Source organism: Rhipicephalus sanguineus, chromosome 3 (genome assembly GCF_013339695.2).
Source record: "Rhipicephalus sanguineus isolate Rsan-2018 chromosome 3, BIME_Rsan_1.4, whole genome shotgun sequence".
Taxonomy (NCBI): Eukaryota; Metazoa; Arthropoda; class Arachnida; order Ixodida; family Ixodidae; genus Rhipicephalus; species Rhipicephalus sanguineus.
Genome location: NC_051178.1, coordinates 8666477 through 8692253, shown reverse-complemented (window position 1 = coordinate 8692253; position 25777 = coordinate 8666477). Strand labels below are relative to the sequence as shown.

The 25777-nt window shown below is 47.3% G+C and overlaps 1 protein-coding gene across 2 annotated transcripts in view; it reads left to right on the top strand.

Moving 5' to 3' along the window:
• The window catches only part of LOC125757559 (telomere-associated protein RIF1-like), an 88214-nt gene extending 62693 nt beyond the window's left edge, over nucleotides 1-25521 (top strand). For both annotated transcript variants that reach the window (XM_049413138.1, XM_049413137.1), the window contains one exon: nucleotides 24393-25521. In XM_049413138.1, the coding sequence (XP_049269095.1) occupies nucleotides 24393-24719 (327 nt within the window). In that variant the 3' untranslated portion in view covers nucleotides 24720-25521. The remainder of the gene's footprint in view (nucleotides 1-24392) is intronic.
• Nucleotides 25522-25777: the final 256 nt, after the last annotated feature.

Here is a 25777-nt window from a genome sequence, read left to right as displayed (position 1 = left end):
TCTGGGAAAGCCTGTCACGTTGAGCATAGAAGTACCAGGAGAACCACCTGTGATTGGGAACCGGCGTACCTCAGGTCTCCTAAGTAGGTCCACCTGAAGGTGAGTTAGACTACGCATCCACAAGTTGGCGTACTCGCCATTGGGAAGTGATGGGCTGGCCAAACCAGATACTGCCCAACCTGGTGGTGATGCCCTCCGGCGCCAGGCAGTCAGCACGCAGCTCCACTTAGCCATGTGAACTCCGAAAAAAACAGTACACGCTACCGATGATGTACCTCGGGGAGGTGGTGAGCAGCTTCATTAAATTGAAATTTGACCTTATGTGAAAAGTGTCAGTGAAGCATTCTTTTTTTTTTCATTGAATGTGCCATAAGAATGTTGAAATAATAAGGCAAAAAAAAATGCAGTAAAACCTCATTACAAAAGACACACAAGGCACCTGGCAAACGTCTCCTATAATTAGGACTGTGCGAATATTCGAAATTTCGAATATTTTTCGAATAGTGTTTGCTATTAGATTCGATTCGCACTGGAATTTTACTATTCGAACATTTCGAACTTCCCAAAGACAAATACAGTCAACGTCCAACTGGAAGTGGTCCCTAGATTTTCACTATGCTTCACTTCATCACACCCCCGTATTGCGGCAAAGCTGCCTTTCAAGCTGCGCTACGGTCGCAAATGTATTAACTCAAGAAAACACTGGTTCCAACATGGAGATGAAAGATGTGGCAGAGTTGGGGGCTCAATTAATGCTGTTTTGGACCTAAAATTTTGGCAGGAAGTCCGAAAAATCTGACACCGAAGCTTTTTAGCATCCAAAATTTCGGATGTTCTTGTATATCGATGTCTACGAAGCAGATTTGGAACTCCGGACTTGAAGGGAGCACACCCTTGTCCGCCACATCAGTTGGGCTTCCACAGAAGTTGGGAGAGGAGGAGAGGCTGAGGAAATGGCATCTTTGCCTATCATGTGTAAAGTGTTGTCGGCAACACTTTGGTTGCACCAAATCATGTACATATATACAATTCGGCTTCTACATTGCCTCGTTCTTGATAAGACAACTATGAAACACCACCCCGCCAGTGCTTCATCAATCTAGCGAAATGAAACACTTTCATGTTGTTATCTCATAACGATATGCTTAGGAATCCCCTTTAACTTTTTTTTTTCTGCAATTTCGCTTTGAAGTATTCGAAAAATATTCTAGAAATATTCGAGAAATATTAGAGAAATATTCGATTCGATTCACACTCACGCTTCAATATTGAAATTCGCTTCGCACCCAAAATTTTGCTATTCGCACAGCTCTACTTATAACCAGAAAATAAAAAACACTGATGCATCACACTAGATTACTTTATCAAAGTGTGTTTCTTTGTGTACGCGACCAATGCGCCGCTCCATTTGCAACCTTCAGTGTTATTCTTTCATTCTTTTTCTGGGTATTCTTAGTATTGCTTTGCCATTTCATTCCATTTTCTTCACCGTCTTGCCAGCACATTATTATTGTCGCACTCATGTATCGGTTTCTTTTGTTTTCTTTTGTTCTGTGATGCTTCCCTTACTCAGTGCTCTCTATGAGGCCTGTAAAGTACTTTTAAATAAATAAATAAAAGAAAATAAATAAAAAATAAAATCTTCATGGAATTGTTCAGGGTGACCTAAACAAGTTGTTTATACAGTCAAACCCTGCTACAACGAAATTGACAGTGCTCGGAAAAATGTTCGTTGAAGCGGACATTTCGTTGTAGTGAAATCGAAAAAAATATGGCTGACCTGAGCTAGTAGAACAGTGAAACCTTTATTTCCAATATTCAAAAAGTGTCTGCTGCTTCCTTTGCATCCCCAGCAGCGTTACGACGCGATTCTCATATATGCATAGCGACGCCAAGTTGAAAAGCACGCAGAAATAACGGCTTCCGCGAACGAATCAAACAGGCACGGGCGCGCAACACGAACTGCACAGCTGCACCAATACGCTAACACTAGCTATACGCCGACAATGGCGACATGCAGACGTGCTATCGCGGAACGATGACTTACGCCTTATTCTATGCTATTCTTATCCACCACTCGTGGCTGGCTGATCCCGTTCGTAACGCGGACGAATTGTTGCTCCGACCACTGGTCGCACTGACCAAGCGCGAAAAGCATTGGCATTCGAAAAGGCACCATTCCGCGACTGCACCCCAGGGCTGCTCGCGTTGATAACGCGGATGTGGCGGATGTATTGTCGCTCTGACCACTAGCGATGCGCGAAAAGCACGAAAAGTATTGGAAGGGCATCGGAAAAGCTATCGTTTCGCGATTGCACCCCACTGTCGACAACTGAGCTTTGGCTTCGGATTGTCTGCGACTCAGAAGCAACTCAAGCCAGTTGCGAAAGCACGGTAGTCTGATCGCTCTCGCTATCAAGCAATGGCGGCCCCCATGCTCAGTCAATAGCGGCGGTTTCTGGTGGTTCCAACACGCGATTCAGACTTTGAATTCGTATTTTTATGTTCTAAAATGCATCAAAATGTCCGAAATTGTGTTTATTGCACGGTAAATTAAATTTTTGAGCCCGGAATGGCATCGTCAAATTTCGTTGAAGCGGAACGGCAGCAGTAAAAGTGTTCGTTGTGGCGAGCATATTTATGCATCGACTCCTATGGACTGTTGACGGGGAACCGAGAATTTTTCGTTGTACCTGAAATTTCGTTGAAGTGGAGTTTGTTGTAGCGGAGTTCGACTGTAGTAGATTTACTTTTAATGCTTGCAGATTGTATCATCTTCCTCCTTAACATCTCGAAGTAAACCACTTCACTTAGCAAGCCTTCATGCTGCTCACAGCACCGTGGATGCTGGGATGCAAATCCTTATCAATGGTATTTAGTCGCACAGTTAGTGTGGGAGAGCAACAAAGCATGGCAGAAAGTTTGGTGCAATTTGTAGTCACTACCTTGTGGGCTGTGAAATGGAACAGAATTGATCCAGGGGAATGAAAAGTGCAGTGCATAGTGGTGAGCAGTGCAATGCCAGCCGTGCTGTGTGAGGGTGTCTGGGTTTTGTCCATGCTGTGATGCCACGGTGTCTAAGTATTGAAAGATTTATCCTAGGGGCCTAGAAATGTTGCAACATTGCAACAGACCAAGTTTTTCTGCTTGTATGGAGCAATCACATTCCACTGGCAGATTGGAAGCGTGAATTGTGTGTTTCAATGGCAGATTGGGAGCAGCCACAGATTACGGATTGCTCTGTAGTGCAAGAATACTTGCTCTGCTGAATTCGGCGGATTTGAGCGGAAGTCTGCATGATGTATTTTGTGTGCTCGTCTTTCTTCCCATCACGGCTAGATATTTGCAGTCGCAGTCCGCCATGGACGACAAGAAAAACGCTTCACACCCTGCGCTTGTGTTGTTGCAGTTCGGAATCAGACACAACAAGTTCCGAGTTCAGTGGGGATGCTTCGAACTCAGACAGTGAGTGTGAGGCTGTTGTGTACCTACAGGCATTGGACGTGATCTTCCGCCTGCCTGCCTGCCTAAACTTATTGGCTTCGTCAAGGAATTTGTTCAGCGATACTCAATGAGGACCGTACAACTCTCATGGTGGTAGTGTGGAAAGAACTTTTTTTTCCCCCCGAAATGTTGTTTTCATCTAGTTCCATAGGCACTTTCATCTGTCGCAACGTGTAGCGGAGGTTTGCTGCTTCACCTAAATGCCACAGCAGAGTAGCCGCAAAGTTTGCAGAAACAAAATGCACAGAATGCTGGGGTCATGCGGATGCCCAGTAGCCTGGTGCCGCCTGGCTAGATTTCCGTGTACAGACTGCTCCCGTCCAAGCACGTGCCTTCCGATGGCAGATTTGACGAGGGCAACATTGCTCGGAGCTACACGCTTCATTGTGAGCTGGCCGAGCGCTTGTGATCTGCAATTAAAATTCAACAGGTGTCTCTTAAGAGGGTGTTGAGGCAAGCTCGTTGGTACGGATCCATTAGAATGCAGCACTTGAAGAACACAAACACATGGGGCGAGAACGAGGACGGGCGCAATGTCATCAATGCCATGTCATCAGCGAATCGCAGGTTACTGAAGTACTCTCCATTAACTAGTACAAGAGAACCCCGCTAATACGTTTTTGAAGGGACCGTAGGAAATAAACGTAAGAGACGGGAAACATAACAGCCGAAAAACAGGAAAAACGGCAAAATATTTAGTGGTACAGAATTTTATTTCAATTCTTACGAGCAGCACGAAAATTGGCGCGCTCAGCCGCGATCTAGTCGATGGATAGAAACGCGGAGCTTAGGACGGCCTCATCCACAGAAATGTAATCAACGTATGTGATTTTTTTAAAACCAACAGCTGTAGGCATGAAAGAACTAAGCACACGCAATCACGACCGGCGCGGCGAGTCCGACCGCGAACCGCACGCACGACCATGCGAGCTCCAACCAGCTCGAACTCCTCCCGCTCTCCGACAAATAACGATGATGATGAGTCTACGCCAACGCGATGGCAGAAGTGAATGCCAATCTCGAAGGCCTTGCCACTGTAGCCTTGCTTTCGCAAGCAATTACGTCATACACGCCATGTTTGTGCAATACAAATCTCGAAGGCTATGCTTTTGTCAATAGTAAATGCCAATGTCGGAGGCCTTGCTTTCGCGAGCAGTTACGTCATAGACGCCATCTTTGCAATTTGAATCTCGAAGGCCATGCTTTTGTTTGCATCAATTGAAAGATTTGGTTGCTTGCGCCTCTCATGCGGCTAATATTACGGTCAAACGAGGCCAAGCTGCGTGAAAATGCACCATGGCGGCTCTCTTTGGTAGTCACTCGGTCGGCTCCGAGCGCACTTCGCGACGTATCATACGGGAACGGGCCGACAGTTACGACGTAACAGCGGGGTTCCCAATACATTGTATCTTATGGGAGCTATGCCGGGACCGGCGGAAAACGACGTAACAGCCGGGAAAATGCAGCAGTGAGGAACGTAACAGCGGGGTTCTACTGTATTAAGTGTCTCTTGTATGCAATGCTGTAAACATGAATATACAAAAAGCAACCAAGCTATTTTCAAATGTCTCTTATAATGAAGTAAAGGGGAAGATGCAATCTTGAAGAAGCTTGAAACTTTTTCTACTTTCGCACTTCCTCCTCTTTTGTTGGGTCTGAAGGGGAGGGTACGAAGCATGTGCATTGGCGTCAGCTTCAGCAACTCCCTGTGTTTTTCAATCTTATAAACGAGCGTCTCTCGTAACAAGACATTCATCAGCATCAGCCCCACTGCGCCCATTGCAGGGCAACGGCACCACCCATGTCCTTCCACTAGACGACGAATAGAAACAGCGCTAGACACGGGACGAGAAGAGGACACATACACGGCGCTGAACTAACAACCAATGTTTATTGCAAAACCGAGTGCAATATATAGGACACAGGTGTCTGCGCAGAAACACGGAACATACACCAAAGTGCACATCCATGTGATAAGGCCAAACTGCAAACATTATCAAGAGCCTGTCAAATCAGTGGACCTCAGATATCTAATTTCACAGCCATGAAGCGAAATTGAGGGTACGCTAACACAAGAAACATCATGCTGTTGAATGTGAAAGGCTTCGCAGATCTCGCGTTCGCGCTGCTTGCTATAGCGCCCCATGACCACACACTTATCGAGAATCGGCCGACAACCACAATCTTTACAGTGGTCAGCCAGGTGGCTAGGAACAGAGCCTTTCAGAGCATAAGAGTGCTCCCTCAGCCGATCATTTACGCATCGGCCTGTTTGGCCGATGTAACAGCGCCCACAAGTGAATGGTATTTTATAGACAACAGCTGAAACACATTCCACATAGCGCGTAGCGTGTTTCTTAGTACATGCCTGTTTCTTAGGTCCATCACTGTTAACCCTGCGGCACAGCCCGGCCAGCTTGCCGCGTGCGCAGAAAACAACTCTTACACCAATTTTGCCTGCAACTTTCTTTAGCCTGTGCGAAACCTCATGTACGTAGGGAATAACCGCCGTGCTAGAGTGAGGCGTGATACGTTGGCTATGGCTTTGTCTGTTAATGGGCACTCTTAGCGACTTAAGGAGAGTCTCGGCGATAGAGGTTAACATGGGCAGAGGGAAGCCTGCTTGTTGAAGACGGTGCACTTGGTGCGTAAAACTGCTGTCGACCTGGTGGTGACAAGAGCGAGTTAAGGCTGCCTTTAGGCAGGAATGAGCGATGCTTCGCTTGACCAATTTGGAATGCGCGGACGTGAAAGGAAGAAGGCTTTTCTTTGACCGTGGCTCGTACCGCCAACAGACATGGTCAGACAAAAAATGCATTTCAAGATCCAGGAATCGTAGCCTGTCGTCAGACGTACACTCAGAAGTTAATTCTAGTCGCTCCATTTCACGCCGAAATACGTCAAAAATATCACCAGTGGTTCGTCGAGGGTTAGTTTCATCAAATTGGTAAACAACTAAAAAGTCGTCTACATAGCGGAACACCTTAACAGTGCTTGTCTGGAGAAGCTTAGCCATGAGACTTCTGTCATAACGTGCGAGTAAAAGGTCGCTAAGCACCGGAGCTAAGCATGAGCCGATGCACACTCCTTCACGCTGAGTGTAAAAGGAGTCCTTGTGAAGTACAAAGGTCGATTGTAGGTAAAATTGCAGTAGTTCCAAAACCCGTCAACATGAATTCCACACGCATTCTGAAATTTTGTGCACCCATAGCGTTCAATGCACTGGCTAACTTCCTCGCACACGAGGTCATGAGGCAAGGAATAAAATAAGTCCTTGACATCAACAGAGAAGGCGCTTACTCGTTTTGGGCACTCAGTCCGGAGGTAATCGCTGACGATGACAGGGCTCTTGATTCGACAAGGGTCGTCGATGGGTAGGACTGCCAGAGACCTCTGAAGATAGGATGCAACGGGGCGCTGCCATGTACCGCGCTCGGAGACAATGGCTCTGAAGGGATTACCTTCCTTGTGTGTCTTCACTGAAAAGAAGACAGAAAGGCTCAGGCCCTTCGCCGTTTTCACAGACTTTGCCAAGGCAGTTAGTCCCATTTCGTCGCACAATTTGACCGCTTGCGTCCTCACTCTTGCTCCTTTGACGGCAGGGAGCTCCATGAAGTTCTTTCGAATGGCTTCCTCAGCCTTGCTGTCGTAGACTTGCTTCGGCATCAGCACGAACCCTCCTTCCTTGTCAGATTGGAGAAGCTTGACGTCAGCTCTTCGTAGGCCGGCGACGATGGCATTTGACCTTTGTCTAACCGTCTTAATGTCTTGCGGAAGGCACTGGACACCCTCCTGGACGAGTAGACCAACTTCGTCATCTTTTGCTCGGCCGACGGTGCCTCTCACGAGGCCAAGCAGCTCAACCTTGTCTAGGTTTGGATGCTCGCAGAATTTTGGTCCATTTTGCAACACCTTTTTCACCCCGGCAGGAACAGCGACGTTTCCAAGGATGACGACCTCCTGTCCCTGTGGGGGTCGTTGGCGTCCCTTTTTCGGCAGCCAAGGTAGCATCTGGCGCCATAAGAACTCAGTTGATTGATGGGCTAAGCGAAGATCCTGAAGAAAAAGCTTCTCACCAGATCCTCTTGGCGCCTGCCCCATGTGTGCGACGTGAAGGCATTCCGTGTAGAAGCGGACTTGTCGCCAAGCTTCGGAGCGAAGGATACGGCAGAGCCTGTTCGCATGTCCTGCGGACGGAGCAAGCCCTCCAAAGAGGCGTAGAACTTCAGGAGGCAAGTAGGCATTCTTCAGAGAAAACGTGAACAGTCTCGCCCTACAAGACGCCGTGGCGATCAGGCTGACACAAAAAACGGATGACTGTAGGAAGTCAGGAAAGCACAGGGAAGAGCCCGATGAACTAGAAATAAACTTTAACAATGTGCTTGATTGGGCTGGTTGGTTCTGCATGGTAGACGACGAATAGAAACAGCGCTAGACACGGGACGAGAAGAGGACACATACACGGCGCTGAACTAACAACCAATGTTTATTGCAAAACCGAGTGCAATATATAGGACACAGGTGTCTGCGCAGAAACACGGAACATACACCAAAGTGCACATCCATGTGATAAGGCCAAACTGCAAACATTATCAAGAGCCTGTCAAATCAGTGGACCTCAGATATCTAATTTCACAGCCATGAAGCGAAATTGAGGGTACGCTAACACAAGAAACATCATGCTGTTGAATGTGAAAGGCTTCGCAGATCTCGCGTTCGCGCTGCTTGCTATAGCGCCCCATGACCACACACTTATCGAGAATCGGCCGACAACCACAATCTTTACAGTGGTCAGCCAGGTGGCTAGGAACAGAGCCTTTCAGAGCATAAGAGTGCTCCCTCAGCCGATCATTTACGCATCGGCCTGTTTGGCCGATGTAACAGCGCCCACAAGTGAATGGTATTTTATAGACAACAGCTGAAACACATTCCACATAGCGCGTAGCGTGTTTCTTAGTACATGCCTGTTTCTTAGGTCCATCACTGTTAACCCTGCGGCACAGCCCGGCCAGCTTGCCGCGTGCGCAGAAAACAACTCTTACACCAATTTTGCCTGCAACTTTCTTTAGCCTGTGCGAAACCTCATGTACGTAGGGAATAACCGCCGTGCTAGAGTGAGGCGTGATACGTTGGCTATGGCTTTGTCTGTTAATGGGCACTCTTAGCGACTTAAGGAGAGTCTCGGCGATAGAGGTTAACATGGGCAGAGGGAAGCCTGCTTGTTGAAGACGGTGCACTTGGTGCGTAAAACTGCTGTCGACCTGGTGGTGACAAGAGCGAGTTAAGGCTGCCTTTAGGCAGGAATGAGCGATGCTTCGCTTGACCAATTTGGAATGCGCGGACGTGAAAGGAAGAAGGCTTTTCTTTGACCGTGGCTCGTACCGCCAACAGACATGGTCAGACAAAAAATGCATTTCAAGATCCAGGAATCGTAGCCTGTCGTCAGACGTACACTCAGAAGTTAATTCTAGTCGCTCCATTTCACGCCGAAATACGTCAAAAATATCACCAGTGGTTCGTCGAGGGTTAGTTTCATCAAATTGGTAAACAACTAAAAAGTCGTCTACATAGCGGAACACCTTAACAGTGCTTGTCTGGAGAAGCTTAGCCATGAGACTTCTGTCATAACGTGCGAGTAAAAGGTCGCTAAGCACCGGAGCTAAGCATGAGCCGATGCACACTCCTTCACGCTGAGTGTAAAAGGAGTCCTTGTGAAGTACAAAGGTCGATTGTAGGTAAAATTGCAGTAGTTCCAAAAACCTGTCAACATGAATTCCACACGCATTCTGAAATTTTGTGCACCCATAGCGTTCAATGCACTGGCTAACTTCCTCGCACACGAGGTCATGAGGCAAGGAATAAAATAAGTCCTTGACATCAACAGAGAAGGCGCTTACTCGTTTTGGGCACTCAGTCCGGAGGTAATCGCTGACGATGACAGGGCTCTTGATTCGACAAGGGTCGTCGATGGGTAGGACTGCCAGAGACCTCTGAAGATAGGATGCAACGGGGCGCTGCCATGTACCGCGCTCGGAGACAATGGCTCTGAAGGGATTACCTTCCTTGTGTGTCTTCACTGAAAAGAAGACAGAAAGGCTCAGGCCCTTCGCCGTTTTCACAGACTTTGCCAAGGCAGTTAGTCCCATTTCGTCGCACAATTTGACCGCTTGCGTCCTCACTCTTGCTCCTTTGACGGCAGGGAGCTCCATGAAGTTCTTTCGAATGGCTTCCTCAGCCTTGCTGTCGTAGACTTGCTTCGGCATCAGCACGAACCCTCCTTCCTTGTCAGATTGGAGAAGCTTGACGTCAGCTCTTCGTAGGCCGGCGACGATGGCATTTGACCTTTGTCTAACCGTCTTAATGTCTTGCGGAAGGCACTGGACACCCTCCTGGACGAGTAGACCAACTTCGTCATCTTTTGCTCGGCCGACGGTGCCTCTCACGAGGCCAAGCAGCTCAACCTTGTCTAGGTTTGGATGCTCGCAGAATTTTGGTCCATTTTGCAACACCTTTTTCACCCCGGCAGGAACAGCGACGTTTCCAAGGATGACGACCTCCTGTCCCTGTGGGGGTCGTTGGCGTCCCTTTTTCGGCAGCCAAGGTAGCATCTGGCGCCATAAGAACTCAGTTGATTGATGGGCTAAGCGAAGATCCTGAAGAAAAAGCTTCTCACCAGATCCTCTTGGCGCCTGCCCCATGTGTGCGACGTGAAGGCATTCCGTGTAGAAGCGGACTTGTCGCCAAGCTTCGGAGCGAAGGATACGGCAGAGCCTGTTCGCATGTCCTGCGGACGGAGCAAGCCCTCCAAAGAGGCGTAGAACTTCAGGAGGCAAGTAGGCATTCTTCAGAGAAAACGTGAACAGTCTGGCTGACCACTGTAAAGATTGTGGTTGTCGGCCGATTCTCGATAAGTGTGTGGTCATGGGGCGCTATAGCAAGCAGCGCGAACGCGAGATCTGCGAAGCCTTTCACATTCAACAGCATGATGTTTCTTGTGTTAGCGTACCCTCAATTTCGCTTCATGGCTGTGAAATTAGATATCTGAGGTCCACTGATTTGACAGGCTCTTGATAATGTTTGCAGTTTGGCCTTATCACATGGATGTGCACTTTGGTGTATGTTCCGTGTTTCTGCGCAGACACCTGTGTCCTATATATTGCACTCGGTTTTGCAATAAACATTGGTTGTTAGTTCAGCGCCGTGTATGTGTCCTCTTCTCGTCCCGTGTCTAGCGCTGTTTCTATTCGTCGTCTACCATGCAGAACCAACCAGCCCAATCAAGCACATTGTTAAAGTCCTTCCACTAATAACCCCTGCCTGTGCTTGCTGGGGCCACGCGCAAACTTTCGGCCTCCCCCTCGGGCATTTCCCTTGTCTTGAAATCCATTCTGTTACTCTTAATGAGCAGTGCTCGTCTTGCCTGCGTGCTACATGCATGCCCATTTCTCCTTCTTGATTTCATCTAAGATGTCCTTAACACCCATTTTTTGCCTGACCCACTCTGCTCTCTTCTTGTCCCTTCAGCCTATCATTTTCCTTTCCATTGCTCCTCAGTTTAAGTTGAACCCTCTTTGTAAGCCTCCGGGTGGTTTCTGCTCCGTAGGTAAGTACCAGTAAGGTACAGCTGTTGTATACCTTCCTCTTGAGGGATGCCAGTAAAGTGCCAATCGTGATTTGGGAATGCCTGCCGTATGTGCTCCACCCTGTTCTTATTCTAGTTACTTCAGTCTCGTGGTTCGACTCTGCGATCCACTTCCAGGGCCGTGCTACCTATTGCAAAGCGCTATTCTCTGCGGGGATTGTTGCACATTACCTTAGTTTTCTGCATATTAATTTTCAGACCTACTGTTCTGTTTTCCTTGTCCAATTCAGTAGTCATGAGTTGCAATTTGTCCCCTGAGTTACTCATCAATGCAATGTCATCAGCGAATCACAGGTTACTAAAGTACTCTTCATTAACTAGTATCCCTAACTGCTCCCAATCTAGAGCGCTGAAATTCTCGTTTTAAAGTGGCCCTGCAACACCTTTCTTAGTTATATTGGAATAGTCTCATTATTGACGTATGACTCTTGACGAGTCATATGCCGCAAAAATTTTTCGAATCCGTCAAGTCTAAGTGGTGTTACCAAATTATAGAGATCACGTTCCGCAGCTTTCTCCCTCAACTCAACGCTGCGAGCGCGCGGAAAGCTAGGCAACGAGTCGACGGAGGCAGCGCAGAAGAGCGAGGCTCCGCCCAAGAGCGCCGGCGGAGTTTTTTTCTTCATTTTTTTCTCTCTGACGTCTGGGCGCAACCACGTGGTCTGTGCCGCCACTTCCGGTCGGCTTGCGTCGTTCTCGTCGAGCGGAGTCGATCGCACTGTGTATCGCGCGTGCTTGAAAACTGCGCGTCGGTTTGGTAATGTTGGGTGTGCACCTCGAATGCCGTAGTGTTTTCATCGCTCTGCCAACCATGGAAGCAAACCTGCGCGCTCGTTTGGAACGAATGACAGCTGAGATCGGTTTCGGCCCATACTCCGATACACCGCCTCGTAAGACGGCACTGGCAGACGACCCCGAAGCGCCGCCATTACCGGACGCCAGCATTGTTATCGGAGACACGCTGCGCCCGTGCCTCGGTCGGTCGTGAGAACGTGCCGACGATGCAGTTCTCGGCTGACGAGGCAACACTCGAACGGCTGCCACTCTCAACGGCAACCGGCAATGGTCAAAAGCACAGAAATATTCACGTTTTCGGCACTGCGCATGGCGAAGAAAACGGAACCACGCAACTACGAGCAGACGAGCTGTCGGTGAGACCGGAAGGGCTAATATTAATGTTTGTTCGGTGTTTTTAACGCGATAACATAATATAAACATACATATTATCTACTTATTGAACTCAAAATTAACAACGAAAGTAATAATGAGGGTGTTATCGTGATTATAACATCAGCCAATGGTGGAACAGCCGACAATCGCGTCATATTTTGCGGACTAATACATCATTTGTCAAGAGAAGAGGGAGTGATTTTCAGCTGACTTTGAGAATTTATTGTAAATTGCAGGCCGTGCGCATCGCTATAGTATTTGGCTCGCGTGTTCTCGAGAGCCTCGACTACCGAACAGCAGCGCTTTTTGAGCATGCTCGAAAAGTGTTGCAGGACCCCTTTAAGCACGCGGCGAACAGCATTGAGGAGATCGTGTCTCCCTGCCTTACACCTTCTTCATTGGAATTTCGTTGCTTTCTTTATGGAGGACTATGGTGGCTGTGGAGCGGCTGTAGATTTCTTCCTATATTTTTGTATTCCGCAGTGCCTGCATGACTGCTGATATCTTGATGAAATCAGTGCCTTCCCAAATCTATGAAGGCTATATATAGGTGTTGGTTATACAGTTAAAACTCGATTTAACGAAATTTAGGGGAGCTGCTAATTATTTCGTTAAAGCGAGAACTTCGTTAAATCGGGAACTTCATTAGATCGAATGAGGCATTTCGCGGTCACTTTATTCGGTACATTAGATTATATGGTGTAGTGGCAATCCGGAAAGCTGCCGTGGCATCATATTTGTGTAGCATAAATGCGCCAAGAATGAAATTGCAGCCTTTGGAAATGACCTCTAGGGTGTATGACCCAACAAAAATTGTTACCTCAACAATAAGGGCTACAGGGGAGAACAAATTTATTTCCCAGCAAAAAAGAAGTCGGTGTGATCTTTGCTTGCTTGCATTTTGTAAGCAATGACCGCACGGTTTTTTTGTAGGTCTTAAGTGCGTCCAGCGCATCTTCCGTCCCCTCGGGCATTCCAGCAAACTGCCACAGCAAAATCAAGGGCATCCATCTCTTGACTCGCTGTTGGTGCGGGGGGAGCCTTGCACAATGGGATATCCGCAGAAGAGTGGTGGGAACAATAAGCAGTGGCGCACACCATCGGGTAAATGCAACCCAAAATTATTCGTTTTTGTGCTGTGCAGTTTAAATTGGACGAAGGTGCTCCGCGGTGTTGCCGTTTGCTCGCAATCAATAACATTTGGGACGTTCTCTACAAAACAGACCAAAAATTTCAAAAACAGGGTCATTAAATCGGGACAGATCACGAAATTTGTTTCATTATTTCAAGTTAGTCAAAGCGTTGGACCCTATGGGCGTTTGAGAAGGAATTGGGTTTCGTTAAATCAAGTTTTAACTGTATTCTGCACATTTCTCTATTCCCTGATTGATAGTGTGAATATGGTCTATTGTTGAGTAGCCTGTACGAATTCCTGCTTGGTCCTTTGTTCTTGTTCTGCGCTAAAAAATGTAACAGGGGGACGACACGGGAACACAGACCCCCTGTTACATTTTTTAGCGCAGAACAAGAACGATGCAGTACCAACTAGCCCCCATTGAATCCTTATTGGTCCTTTGCTTGATTGAATTCTAAGGTGGTCTTAATTCTATTAGCTACTGTCTTTGTAGATAACTGATTGGCCTCTAATTTTTGAAGTCCTTGACACCCCCTTGCTTATGGATTAAGATGAGGTTAGCATTCTTTCAAGATCCTGGTACCCTCACCATCAAGAGGCTCTTCGTATTGCCACGTGCATTTAAAGGAAGCAAGACTGCAATGTGTTATTGGACTCTTTATCCGCTTCAACACCGTTCTTGTTTGTTATCAAGCGTAGCTGTTCGCCAGCCCAAATGCGACGTAAGGACAAGATAGGCAATTGCCGCATACGTCCCCCAGGCAGTCTGACGCCCGCCGTTCGGCCATGCGGTCGTCTACCGTGTGGTTCCTTCACTTTACTTTAGGGCACAAGTTAGCCCAATAAATGCTCCATAAGTTTATTGCCGACATAGTCGCTGTTTTGTCTACCTGGGCGCCGCCCAGCTCGCCATGACTTACGTGACAGTATACAGGGTGGCCAGTTTTCCTCACACAATCTGTCCACTGTCTTGCAACAGATCTGATGTTACCTGATCCTCACCAGCGGCTTTGCCTCTTTGCATTTCATCGACGTCTACATGCGATGCATTCGCTCTGTGCCCGTGTGTGCACTGGATCTGGAGAATTAATGGCAGTCGAGTGGTAATGTAAAGGAACGAACCCTGCATGCGGTTGCACGTGACGCCAGTAGGCCAATAGCGACATGGTGTGGACCTCGAAAAAGCCGGACAAGGGAGAAATAGCAAGTCTTTGCCAAGAAGGCTTTCTTCTTCACACTGTAGCACTACTTTACAATATTTCAGAGGCTTCACTGCTGTCAAGTGTTTTTGGAAAAACTAGAAAACCATGCCAAAAAAACAAGGGCGGTTTTTATATTGGGGGTGGGGCATTTTGGAATGTTCTTGCAAGGGCGATGACAATGGTGCTGTCAAAACAATGCCACTCACTGGAAAGAAAGGCAGCCACACTCAAAGAAGTGCTGTGGTTGTCAAACTGTGCCATTTGTGCCATTTTGCTGCAACCCCATGTCTCTGTGCATTGCTGCACCCATTCAAGTTCAGTTTGTGCCAACTGTGCCAAAGTTCAATATGCCGCTGGCTTGCAAGGCAGTGGAACATTTTTGGCCCAATATGTCCTTGGTCTGGCAATAAGCATGCCAACAGCTTTTCCATGTGCCGTAGATGACCCCTCCCCCCCCCTTTTTTTTTTCTTCCTCTTTCCTCCGATGCACTTTTTCTCATTTTATTCAACCTAAGCAAAGTCTCAGCGCTGCCATGTGTACGTGTTATCTGTAATGCCGACAGCTCGACATGACGTCTATAATCTGTAAGTTAGTCCCACTCATGGGGTACTGGTGATAATGCGTGGACAAGTACAGTAGAACCCCGCTGATACGTTTTTGAAGGGACCGTAGGAAATAAACGTAAGAGACGGGAAACGTAAGAGCCGAAAAACAGGAAAAACGGCAAGATATTTAGTGGTACAAAATTTTATTTCAATTCTTACGAGCAGCACGAAAATTGGCGCGCTCAGCCGCGATCTAGTCGATGGATAGAAACACGGAGCTTAGGACGGCCTTATCCACAGAAATGTAATCAACGTATGTGATTTTTTTAACACCAACAGCTGTAGGTATGAAAGAACTAAGCACACGCAATCACGACCGGCGCGGCGAGTCCGACCGCGAACCGCACGCACGACCATGCGAGCTCCAACGAGCTCGAACTCCTCCCGTTCTCCGACAAATAACGATGATGATGAGTCTACGCCAACGCGATGGCAGAAGTGAATGCCAATCTCGAAGGCCTTGCTTTCGCAAGCAATTACGTCATACACGCCATGTTTGTGCAATGCAAATCTCAGAGGCTATGCTTTTGTCAATAGTAAATGCCAATCTCGAAGGCCTTGCTTTCGCGAGCAGTTACGTCATAGACGCCATCTTTGCAATTTGAATCTCGAAGGCCATGCTTTTGTTTGCATCAATTGAAAGATTCCGTTGCTTGCGCCTCTCATGCGGCTAATATTACGGTCAAACGAGGCCAAGCTGCGTGAAAATGCACCATGGCCGCTCTCTTTCGTAGTCACTCGGTCGGCTCCGAGCGCACTTCGCGACGTATCATACGGGAACGGTCCGACAGTTACGACGTAACAGCGGGGTTCCCAATACATTGTATCCTATGGGAGCTATGCCGGGACCGGCGGAAAACGACGTAACAGCCGGGAAAACGCAGCAGTGAGGAACGTAACAGCGGGGTTCCACTGTACAGTGAAACCTCGTTAATACGTACCTGCCGGGAACGCGGCATAACTACGCACTAAACGGTAGTACGCATTAAACACCAAGTACAAATTTGCATCTCCTAGCGTACGCCATCGCCGCCAGCAAATAAATAGAGTGCCACAGCAAATATTGCCTAAAGTACCCACCGCAAAGCCTTTTCTTTCTTTTTGCCAAAGTGGGGAAAAGATCCTGGCACACTCGCACGACTGCCCGATAACGCGTAGTGGCGACGCCGAAGAGCATTTCGAAACTATTGCAGGGTCCGGGATACGCGGTCAACGCAGTGACCGACATAGCGACAGAACGGACAGTGTCTGATTTCCGCGGTTTATGTGTGTGCGTCTAACTGCGATCTGCCACTAAACGAAAACTGACACAGTACCAGTGAAATGCGGTATGGCCACGCGGAGCCGATCGTCTCCCGGCTAGTTGCGTGCAGCGCGTCGCCTACTCGGCTCACGCCGTCACTACCGGGCCGCTTGCCGTGCCGCACGCGCGCATTTATCATGGGAATGTTGTTCGTACCCACTTCGCTCCAGATCGTGCACAGATGCGGCGAGTAGCTTGTTCGGTTAACGCAGCGATGACGAGCTTCATGCAAGCGATGCGCACTCCGCGATGCTCTAGCGGTCCTGGCAGCGGACGGAGGCGCGTTGGGGGGTCGCCTAATAAAAAGCGTGCAGTATGGTTACAACCGCGCTACGCTTGCTGTATCGTACACGTGCGTTAGTGTGATAGCGTCAATGCAGCGAGGTTTCTCGGCGCCCACGACCCGCAGCGCTAACTACGCAACAGCGATCTGCTTTCGCTTCTACGAAGCGGTGCGCGCCTGATGACGGCTTAGTAGCGTTTGCTGTCAGGCTAGTTAGTACATTGCTGAAGTTCTTCGACCCTGCCCGAGCATTTGTGCCATTAATTCAACTTCAGCCTTGAAGACGGCCGCGCACAACGAAGCGGCAGCGATCGGCGGCCCAGTGCGTTCAGGTTGTCGCCTAATAAAAGCGTGCAGTAGGCTTACAAAGTAGCGCTGCGCCGCACGCGTGCCCGAGCAGATAGCTGAAGATACTTATTGTGATAAGGTTGTCGGCGATAAGTCATGTAGTCATGTAGCGTAGCGTAGTGTCACGTACGTCGTGCTCTTCCTGGCGTCGCCTGTCGAACCGGGTTCAGCACCTCGTCGCCATGTGTTGTGCAGGCAGGAGCGCGGCGTAACCCGCGGCGGGCCGACGGAGAGGCCGAACGACGGGAGGGCGCGCGGAGTGACGACGCAGAGACCAAGCTTCGGCGAGACTGACGGGAGTCTGCTCTCCCGCGTTTATTGCAGGCGGTTTTAAGGAGGAAGAAGAAAGGCTATTGGTCAGCGGGGCACGGGTCACATGACCGGCATGACCACGCCGGATTGGTGGTAGCAACGAGGCATGGCAGAGACCCAGCTCCCCCCAGTAGCATGAATAGAGAGCACAAGAGCACTGGTGTCTCAGCATGTCACCAGGGGTCGCACGACACAACAGGTGCGTTCGTCGGTGGCCGCCACCTCGCCTTCGTTCTTTCCCGATGCTTACCCGCAAAGGCGTCGCCGCAATCGCGCGTAAGTCGGAATCGGGGATCGACTGATCTGCGCACTTTTCAAAAAGGCGGAAGACCTTTGGCGGCACATTCTGGCGTCGGGAAGTTGAGCAGCACAGTAAAATTTTATGGCACAAAAAGTTATCGCGGTACGCAGGGTACACACTAACCGGTATAGCATATGCGAACCACTACGGCTTAAGCGGTCAGCGAATGCATTGGGCTCTATGGGACTCGGTCGGAGATTCGTCGCAACTACGTTTTAACCGTTAGTACGTTTAAAGCGGGTACGTATTAACGATGTTTGACTGTATTTTGTTCAAGCCACTCTGCATTTTCAAGCCTAGCCCCCATGCGGCAACCGCTTGCTTAACCCTTTGAGGGTCGAATTCTTTCGCGAAATCCAGTCCAAAAATGTGCAATATTTTTATTGCTGAAATAAATTCTTCAGACAATTCTATTTAAGAAAAAAATTGTCTAAAATTTTTTTTCGTGACCGTAAAGTGATAAAAAAATCATTTTTCTTGTTACATACACATGGTTTATTCGTAATAAAATCAGGCGAAATCCTAAAAAAAACAAAACTTAACAGTTTTTTATAAACAAAAATTATGCATTGTAGTAAACATAGCTCACAGACATACAAAATTAAGCGCACCAGTGTACTTTCCCGGTTAAAAATGTTCGTGTTCTAACACAAAAACATTTCACCGTGTGATAGTCTTTGAAGCATGGCTCTCCGCGTATGCTTTTCAGATGTCGCTCCTTGATGGTCATCGGAGTCTGAACTCATCAAAAAATCCTCGTCTGACAAACTGAAATCCAATGAATCAGATTCTAACTCGGTACTTGGGGAATAGTCTGCATCGGAAGAATCTCTGCTCGACTCACCGGCAGCAGAGCAACCATTGCACGCTTCCATAGCGTAAGCGAACTGCGTCAGTGAGCGCACGGAAGAAAACTCTACGGTTGTGCGCCCGTCCGGAAAGCAAAAAGAGCGAAAAAGCTACAGTAATTCTTCGTCTTATTGCCAACAAGACGTATTTAGTTTTTCCGAGACCCCAAAACTGGAAACACAATCATGGCGGCGTCGTTTGTGTAATTGAGCGCCACACGGAAACAGATGTAATCGTGCCGCTCCGCTTTGCCATCCGCTTTGCGGGCGCAAGAAGCGAAAACCACCCGAAGGACGAAACCGAAACCAGCCGCACCGTGTGCGCGCGTTACGATGCGCAATCGAAAGCCGCCGTGCCTCTTTCGCAAGCAAAAAAAAAGGCAGAGAGACATCGGCGCATGAAAAAAATTCCACGTATTCCCAAAGCATGGCAGCACATTCCAAGCAAGAGAAATGATCGAAGAAGGCGCGCACTTTAAACCAGCTGCACCGCGAACACGCTCGGATGGGCAAGCGATAGCCGGCGCGCCGTTTCGGGAAGCAAAAAAAAAATACAACGGAGACACATCGGCACATGAAAAAAATTCCACGTATTCCCGAAGTGTCGCAGCACAGGCCAAGCAAGAGAAATGGTCGAAAAGGGCGTGCGTTTTAAAAATAAACGCTATGCCGTAGATGTACGACGAAAACCCTTTAGTGCCAGGAAGCTGCTGCCGTACATGTACGGCGAAAACCCTCAAGGGGTTAAAGGGCCCCTCACCAGGTTACATAAGAAATTGTAGTTAGACACTGGAAATTGTTGCACACCCAATTAAGAGTGTTGTAGCACAATAATTTTTCATATTCTTACGAGCTGAGAAAATAAACATTTTGGAGCGGCAAGAAACCATGATGCGAGGAGGCGAGCTTGAAACCTTTGCCATTCACCCTGTGTAGCCTTCACAAGCCAAATTCTTTTCCTGCCCTATTTGGTATCGAATTCAGAGGATCGCATGACACAGACGAATCAACACGTCACGTGCACGCAAGGTCACATGCACATGACATGCTTAAGCCAGCCTGAGCACGCAAGCGGTGTTATGTTGTTTTGGCATTCTCTGTGGTATAGTACTGCCCGTTTCTGTGGGATGGATCCGCAGTGCGTGCATGTTTGGAGAGGCTTGCACAGATCATGGATCCTTGCTGCCAGACACTGTGTTGCACCATTGGTAGTGCTGTCAGGGCTGGCGCTTGCACGACGTGGAAACGGCGAGAACAAACACATGTGAAACAGGGGCAGATTAGTCTCGCGTCTCACTGCGATTCAAAGTAAAAAAATAAAATAAAAATAAAACATGCACACATTTCGTTTGGGTGTTGATCAACTTTCATCCATCTATTCAAGCAGCAGTTGCACATATTACACATGTTGTCTCGAATAATTCTCGCAGTGTCACATACTACTGTTAGCGAAGCCGGAGCACGGATGTCTACGTAGAGCCATTCCTTCTTGTACGTGATCCCCTCCATCAGAGTTGCACGTAACTCATTACAAGTAATTGATTACTTGTAATCAAATACATTTTCTTGTACTTTTGTAATATAATCAATTACTTTTTCGAACCTGTAACGTGCTAGGCAACTCAATTACATTTTTTTTTGTAATTTATTACCACTAATCAATTACTTTTTTTTTTTCTCAAAATCAAGTTGTAACCAGTCTTCTACAGCAGATCTCGTCCTTAAAGATATGCGACTGCTCGGTAGGTCCTATCAAACAGGGGTCCTTACATGGGCTATTTGTTCACCTCTTACTTGGCCTTACCTGCAATGCCTTACCTGAGCGTCAGCAGCAGTGAAGCCCAACGCTTCATAAAGGACACTAGCATCAAAGCACTGCGCAACTACGAGCTGGTGCTCAAGGTGTTCCTACGTTATACCACCCTTCCTTCCAGCGCATGCATTGAGAGAATGTTCAGTGTGGCACCTTACCTGTTCACAAGGAGAAGAATCAGCGACGACAACTTTGAAAAACAACTCATGTTAAAAGTTAACTATGTGTAACACTATATCACAGAAGCTACAGTAAGCCTCCCAGCCTTCATGCAAGCCTCAGTTGTTCATTGTAGTTTGCGTAAACTTGTGGGATTGTGTTACAGCAATAAAATTTTGAAGGAAAGTAACGCAAAAGTAATTGATTACATTTCTGTCATTACTTTTCTGGGGTTGTAAATAACCACTGTAATCAATTTTAAAGGAGGGAATTGTAATTTTAATCGATTACTTATTTTCTGTAATATGTACAAGTCTTCCCTTCATCCTCGGGTGGGCGTCCACGAGAAGGACAAGCGGGGATCAGTTTAAAATTTCACCTCTTTCCGCGGCGCATAGCGTTGCAAATCTTGGCAGACGTGATTGTGAGCAGCAGTGTATGCATTGCACTTGTCAGCTCAAAATGCTCAGACGGGGTGAGGGGCCCTCTAAGGCACTTATATACTCCGAGGTAGCGGGTGCATGGCATGGCGACGTCGCATCGGCAAAGTACCGCCCTGTAGAGTTTGGCGACTGCTGACTGCCAAAACAAGCGACGGCTCCTGGCACTAGGATGTTCCTCAGCTCCGAATAGGTCCGTTTGCATCTTTTGCATCTTGTACCAGCCATGCCATGCCGCACCGGACTTGTGCAAAGAAGGAACCTGGTTCGTCTGTTCCGGGCAGGCAGCGCAACGCATTTTTCACCTTACTGTGCATGCGCATCTTCTGCTGTGGTCGCCTCGCTGTGTCAGAACCAGTTTGACTGTGGTGGAGCTTGGTTGTGGGCGAGCCCCTAGGGGGGGGGAGGGGTGGCATCATCGACTTCACATGACCAAATATTGTTATCATATAATCGCAGCGCATGCACACTTCGTGAACGTCGCAGTATAACAGAGCCCTTAAGGTACCACACACTGTAAATGCCATCATCCACAAATGAAGATTCTTGCGTACAAAAAATGCTTAGGTATTATGAAAAACAAAATTCTGCGTGTCATTTACACTGGGCAAACTTTCTCAATATGGTGATCAAAATGCTAGAGCTAAACACCCGTCTACACCTTGTCTTGCACGAACTGGTGCAGCAACTGCTCGTTGCGCATCTTGATTTTTAAACCAAACATTAAAAAAAATACACCGCTAAAACAGCAAATATTGCCTTCAATAGGGAAAACAAAAAGGCCAGATAAGTTGCTCTTAGCATGAAAAACTTCCCAACTGATTCCCACCCTCTTGTTATACCAGTGTCACACGAGCACTTTCGATCACTATCGGAACTGATCCAGATCGGACTTCTTGATCGCGATCAACAAGTTTGTTGCTGCTACACAGTACAGCTCAATCCAGATCAAGTTTGGTGGAGACATTGGCCAAATCGCGATTATGAAGCCAGATTGCAATCATCTTGATCGCTTATAAGTGTGATCATGTAGCAGCACCTGATCCAGATCCAGCCTAATCCGGATCGGCCCTGATCGCAATCAGAAGTTCCTGTGTGATACCAGTATTACGAAGTAGGCTTGCGAGCGTGCTCAGCCACTGTGTCTGGATGTCCAACAATGACAAGTCGAGCGGTGCTGCCACGTGAGTTCCTGACTGTGGGTGTACTTCTAAGTACCTACGCAGCGTGCAGTGGCTTAAATAAATCCAAAGTGCAACGCGTCATTCTACACCGGATGTCCCAGCCATTTCGACGACCATCTCAAATGTACTAGAAAGAAATGAGCTGATTTATTGCATTGGAAGCAGTAGATTGCTAGAATATCTCGGGGATAAAAATTTTTGGTCACGTGGGAGCCTTTTGAATTTCTCAGAATGTTGCTTTAGTAATGTTTTTTGGAAAATTTAATTTGAGAGTATCATTTCTCATTTCCATACCAAATTTTGTTTGCGCAGTAACCATAGGTGTTTGCATAAGGTGTTCAACACTCACTAATATTACTGCAATTTTTCTGTCACATGTGCCTCCAGAAGTTTTGCCAAAATGTTCTGTGTTTGAATTTTTTTCCCTGTAATATTTCATTGTGTAGTTATATCATAGTAATCAATGCTTACTCTATTGCAGGAGCATTTCCTGTTTGCAAAATAATAATATGCGCCCAAAAGTTGGACTGTACCTGTCTTCTTCTCCAAGCTTGCTCCAACGCAGCTTTTTGTTTTCCTGCTTCAGAAATTGCTAGAGAAGTGCTGAGAGAAAGCCAGAAAAAATTAAGCATCATCCAAGAATTTGGCTCTTCTTTCCTGCACTTTTAACACTGGTTGCGTTTTAATAGTAAACAAGCAGGGAAGCTCAAGGAATTTTTTTTATTCTAATTTGAAACTTGAGTATTTGCACATGCCTGCAGCTGTGTCATTGGTTATCTAATTTTTTTTTTATTCACAGTGTCTTGAGGGGATTTTTCAATATTTTTATATTACAGGACCATCAGGTGTCTCAAAAGTTTTCCCAGGTTTTGTTACTTCTAGTCTGCTGTATTTCTCTGAAAGAATAGGAGGCAGAGGGACTTTAAAGGACCCCTGACAGCAAAATTTTTGTTGATGACTTTTTTACTGTAATTTGTAGCTTTGTGTCTGGCAATCCCTAAGTTAAATCGTAAATGCTCTAGCCTTAAATGTAAACATTTCGACAGAAGTCTGTCTGGCTGGGTGGAAGAATTAAGAAGTTGAAATACCTCCAGCCACAAATTCTTGGAGGAAACCCGACGTTTCGAGACCGGCTTGGTCTCTTCTTCAGGGGTGACTGTGCTGATCGGGGGGCTTCGTCGCAGCTTGTTTTTGGCTCCGCCTTTCTCTTTCCCTCACGTTCCGGAGGCCGTGCACGTAGATCGGAGGTCCCTCAGAACAATGCCTCCGATCTATGTGCACGGCCTCCGGAACGTGAGGGAAAGAGAAAGGCGGAGCCAAAAACAAGCTGCGACGAAGCCCCCCTGATCAGCACAGTCACCCCTGAAGAAGAGACCAAGCCGGTCTCGAAACGTCGGGTTTCCTCCAAGAATTTGTGGCTGGAGGTATTTCAACTTCTTAAATGCTCTAGCGTATCGCATAACTCATTCTAGCGTAGTTAATTGCGACCATTTTAGCGTCACTTCAAAACGCCCGCCTAAAAACCACAAGAAACTGGCGCCCCATGCGGGGGAGCGCCAAAGACCACGTGTACACAAGCTGTGGTGACGTTGAAAGCGCGGTATACAAATCGGGGCCCCGTGGTAGAGATTGAAAGTATGTGGGTGCCTCGGTATGGGTTAAACCTGTTAAGCGCGTGTCCCCTCACGAAAACTACCTCGAGAGCAGGCCGACAACAAAGCAAGAGGGGTGCGGAACAATAGGCCTCGTATTGTGCATGTGCGCCCCGCAAACCTTCTGTGACGTCCACAATACTTGCTTTACTCGTGGACGTCACGCGGGGCCTCTATCTACAGGTGCAGCCAACTCAAGTGAGCACTCCACGCTTACTTTAAAACCAAATTAAGATATCTTAAAGGCAACGTTCGTCACTAATAATCGGTCAGACGTGCCCCCGTATACAGGAAAGTCCAACAACAGAAACATCTCGAGGTTTCAATTTTGGTGTCAGGGGTCCTTTAAGTTAATTCAAACGCCAGCAAAAATGTAGTGTTTGAGCAACTTGGTGTAGTATATAACAAGGGAGAAAAAGATATTTTGCTGTGTACCTATATCTCTGCCTCAAATAGGGTTTGTTTTCACTTACTCTGCAAAATGCTGCAGAACCAAACTTTGGAATCCATGCCTGTGATCGTGCTTGATTCGGACAGCGACGAAAATGGAATGCCGCCAGAAGATCCACCCGGCCAGGAAGTGTGCTGCACTCCTCCATTGCAGAATCTCCATGCACCAAGCATGGCTAAAGGCGATGTAGTGCCTGAGACCCAACAGACCTCTGTGGAGACTCCAAAGGCAAGCAAGCATTTAGAAACTCTGATCCTAACAACCGATCAAAGGGGGTTCTATAAACGTGCACAGGCATGCATACAGTACCATGAAGGAATGAAATCCCCTCCCTGTATTACAATCAAGGGACCATTTCTCCCATAATTTAGCACCACCTTAAGCAGTGCTTGAAACCATTTCTTCTGGTTTTTATGTGAAATCTTTAGTGCCTTGTTGTTTGCACAGCGTTCTTCATCAAAGTGTAACTTCAGGTGTGCATTTCTTCTCTTCGATGTATTTACTGTGGTAAGACAAGCATTTAGTTTTCTGTAACCATGTTGGAGACTGCATCCCTGTCATTTTCTGTTCTTTTTTTCTTGCATTTCCACACTATTGCCTCTCCTGCATAAACCAGCATATTGGCCTGCATCATGAATAAATAACTAAATAAATAAAATGCTCGTGTAATGGCTGCACGTTTTTCCCCCAAGATTTAGGGTAAAAAAGCGGAGTGGTATATGGCTAGAAGACGGGAAAGACACCGCTTTTCTTTTGCAAATATTTTTGGTAGTAAACAGCAAAAAAAAAAAAAAAAGAACCAGCATAGAACTCCTCATTGGTGGCTGAGTTAAGTCAAAGGACTTTGGCAATATTGAAAGTGGTCCCTCATTTTTAGCAGAAAGCGAAGCCAAACTTAGCTAATTTAGTGGTGACAAGACTGGCTAGGGCTACGAAAAGAGCTAACTAGTCGGCAAAGGCAGCCTCTTGCAATGTTATTGCGTGATACAAGTTGTAGCACTTTAGTTGCTCCTGGTACTGACGCGAAAATTTTCTGTTGTCGTTTTGTTTCAAATGAAAGGCCAAGCCCTCACAACCTGGAAAATGTACTTGTGTGAGTGTTCCCTGAAAAATTAATTACATGTTTTAAAAGCTAGTTTTGGTTCCTACTGTACACGGATGTCACGACACAGTATGAGCTTCGCGTCACGTGCTCGCACCAGATATCGTGACGTTTTCATGGGCGCATCACCCATGACTCTGTTGGTGACCCACATGTGACTGTTTTCTCTGTTTTGGTTCGTGACGTCATCACAACTAGTAGCAACGGTAATCCAACTGGGATGATGGGAGGCCTTCCTTCCCGTCCTGCTATTTTCACCAGTGTGCTTTTTTTTATGACATTCGGGCTCGCCAAAAGTATTGACGCTGCCACATTGTGTGCT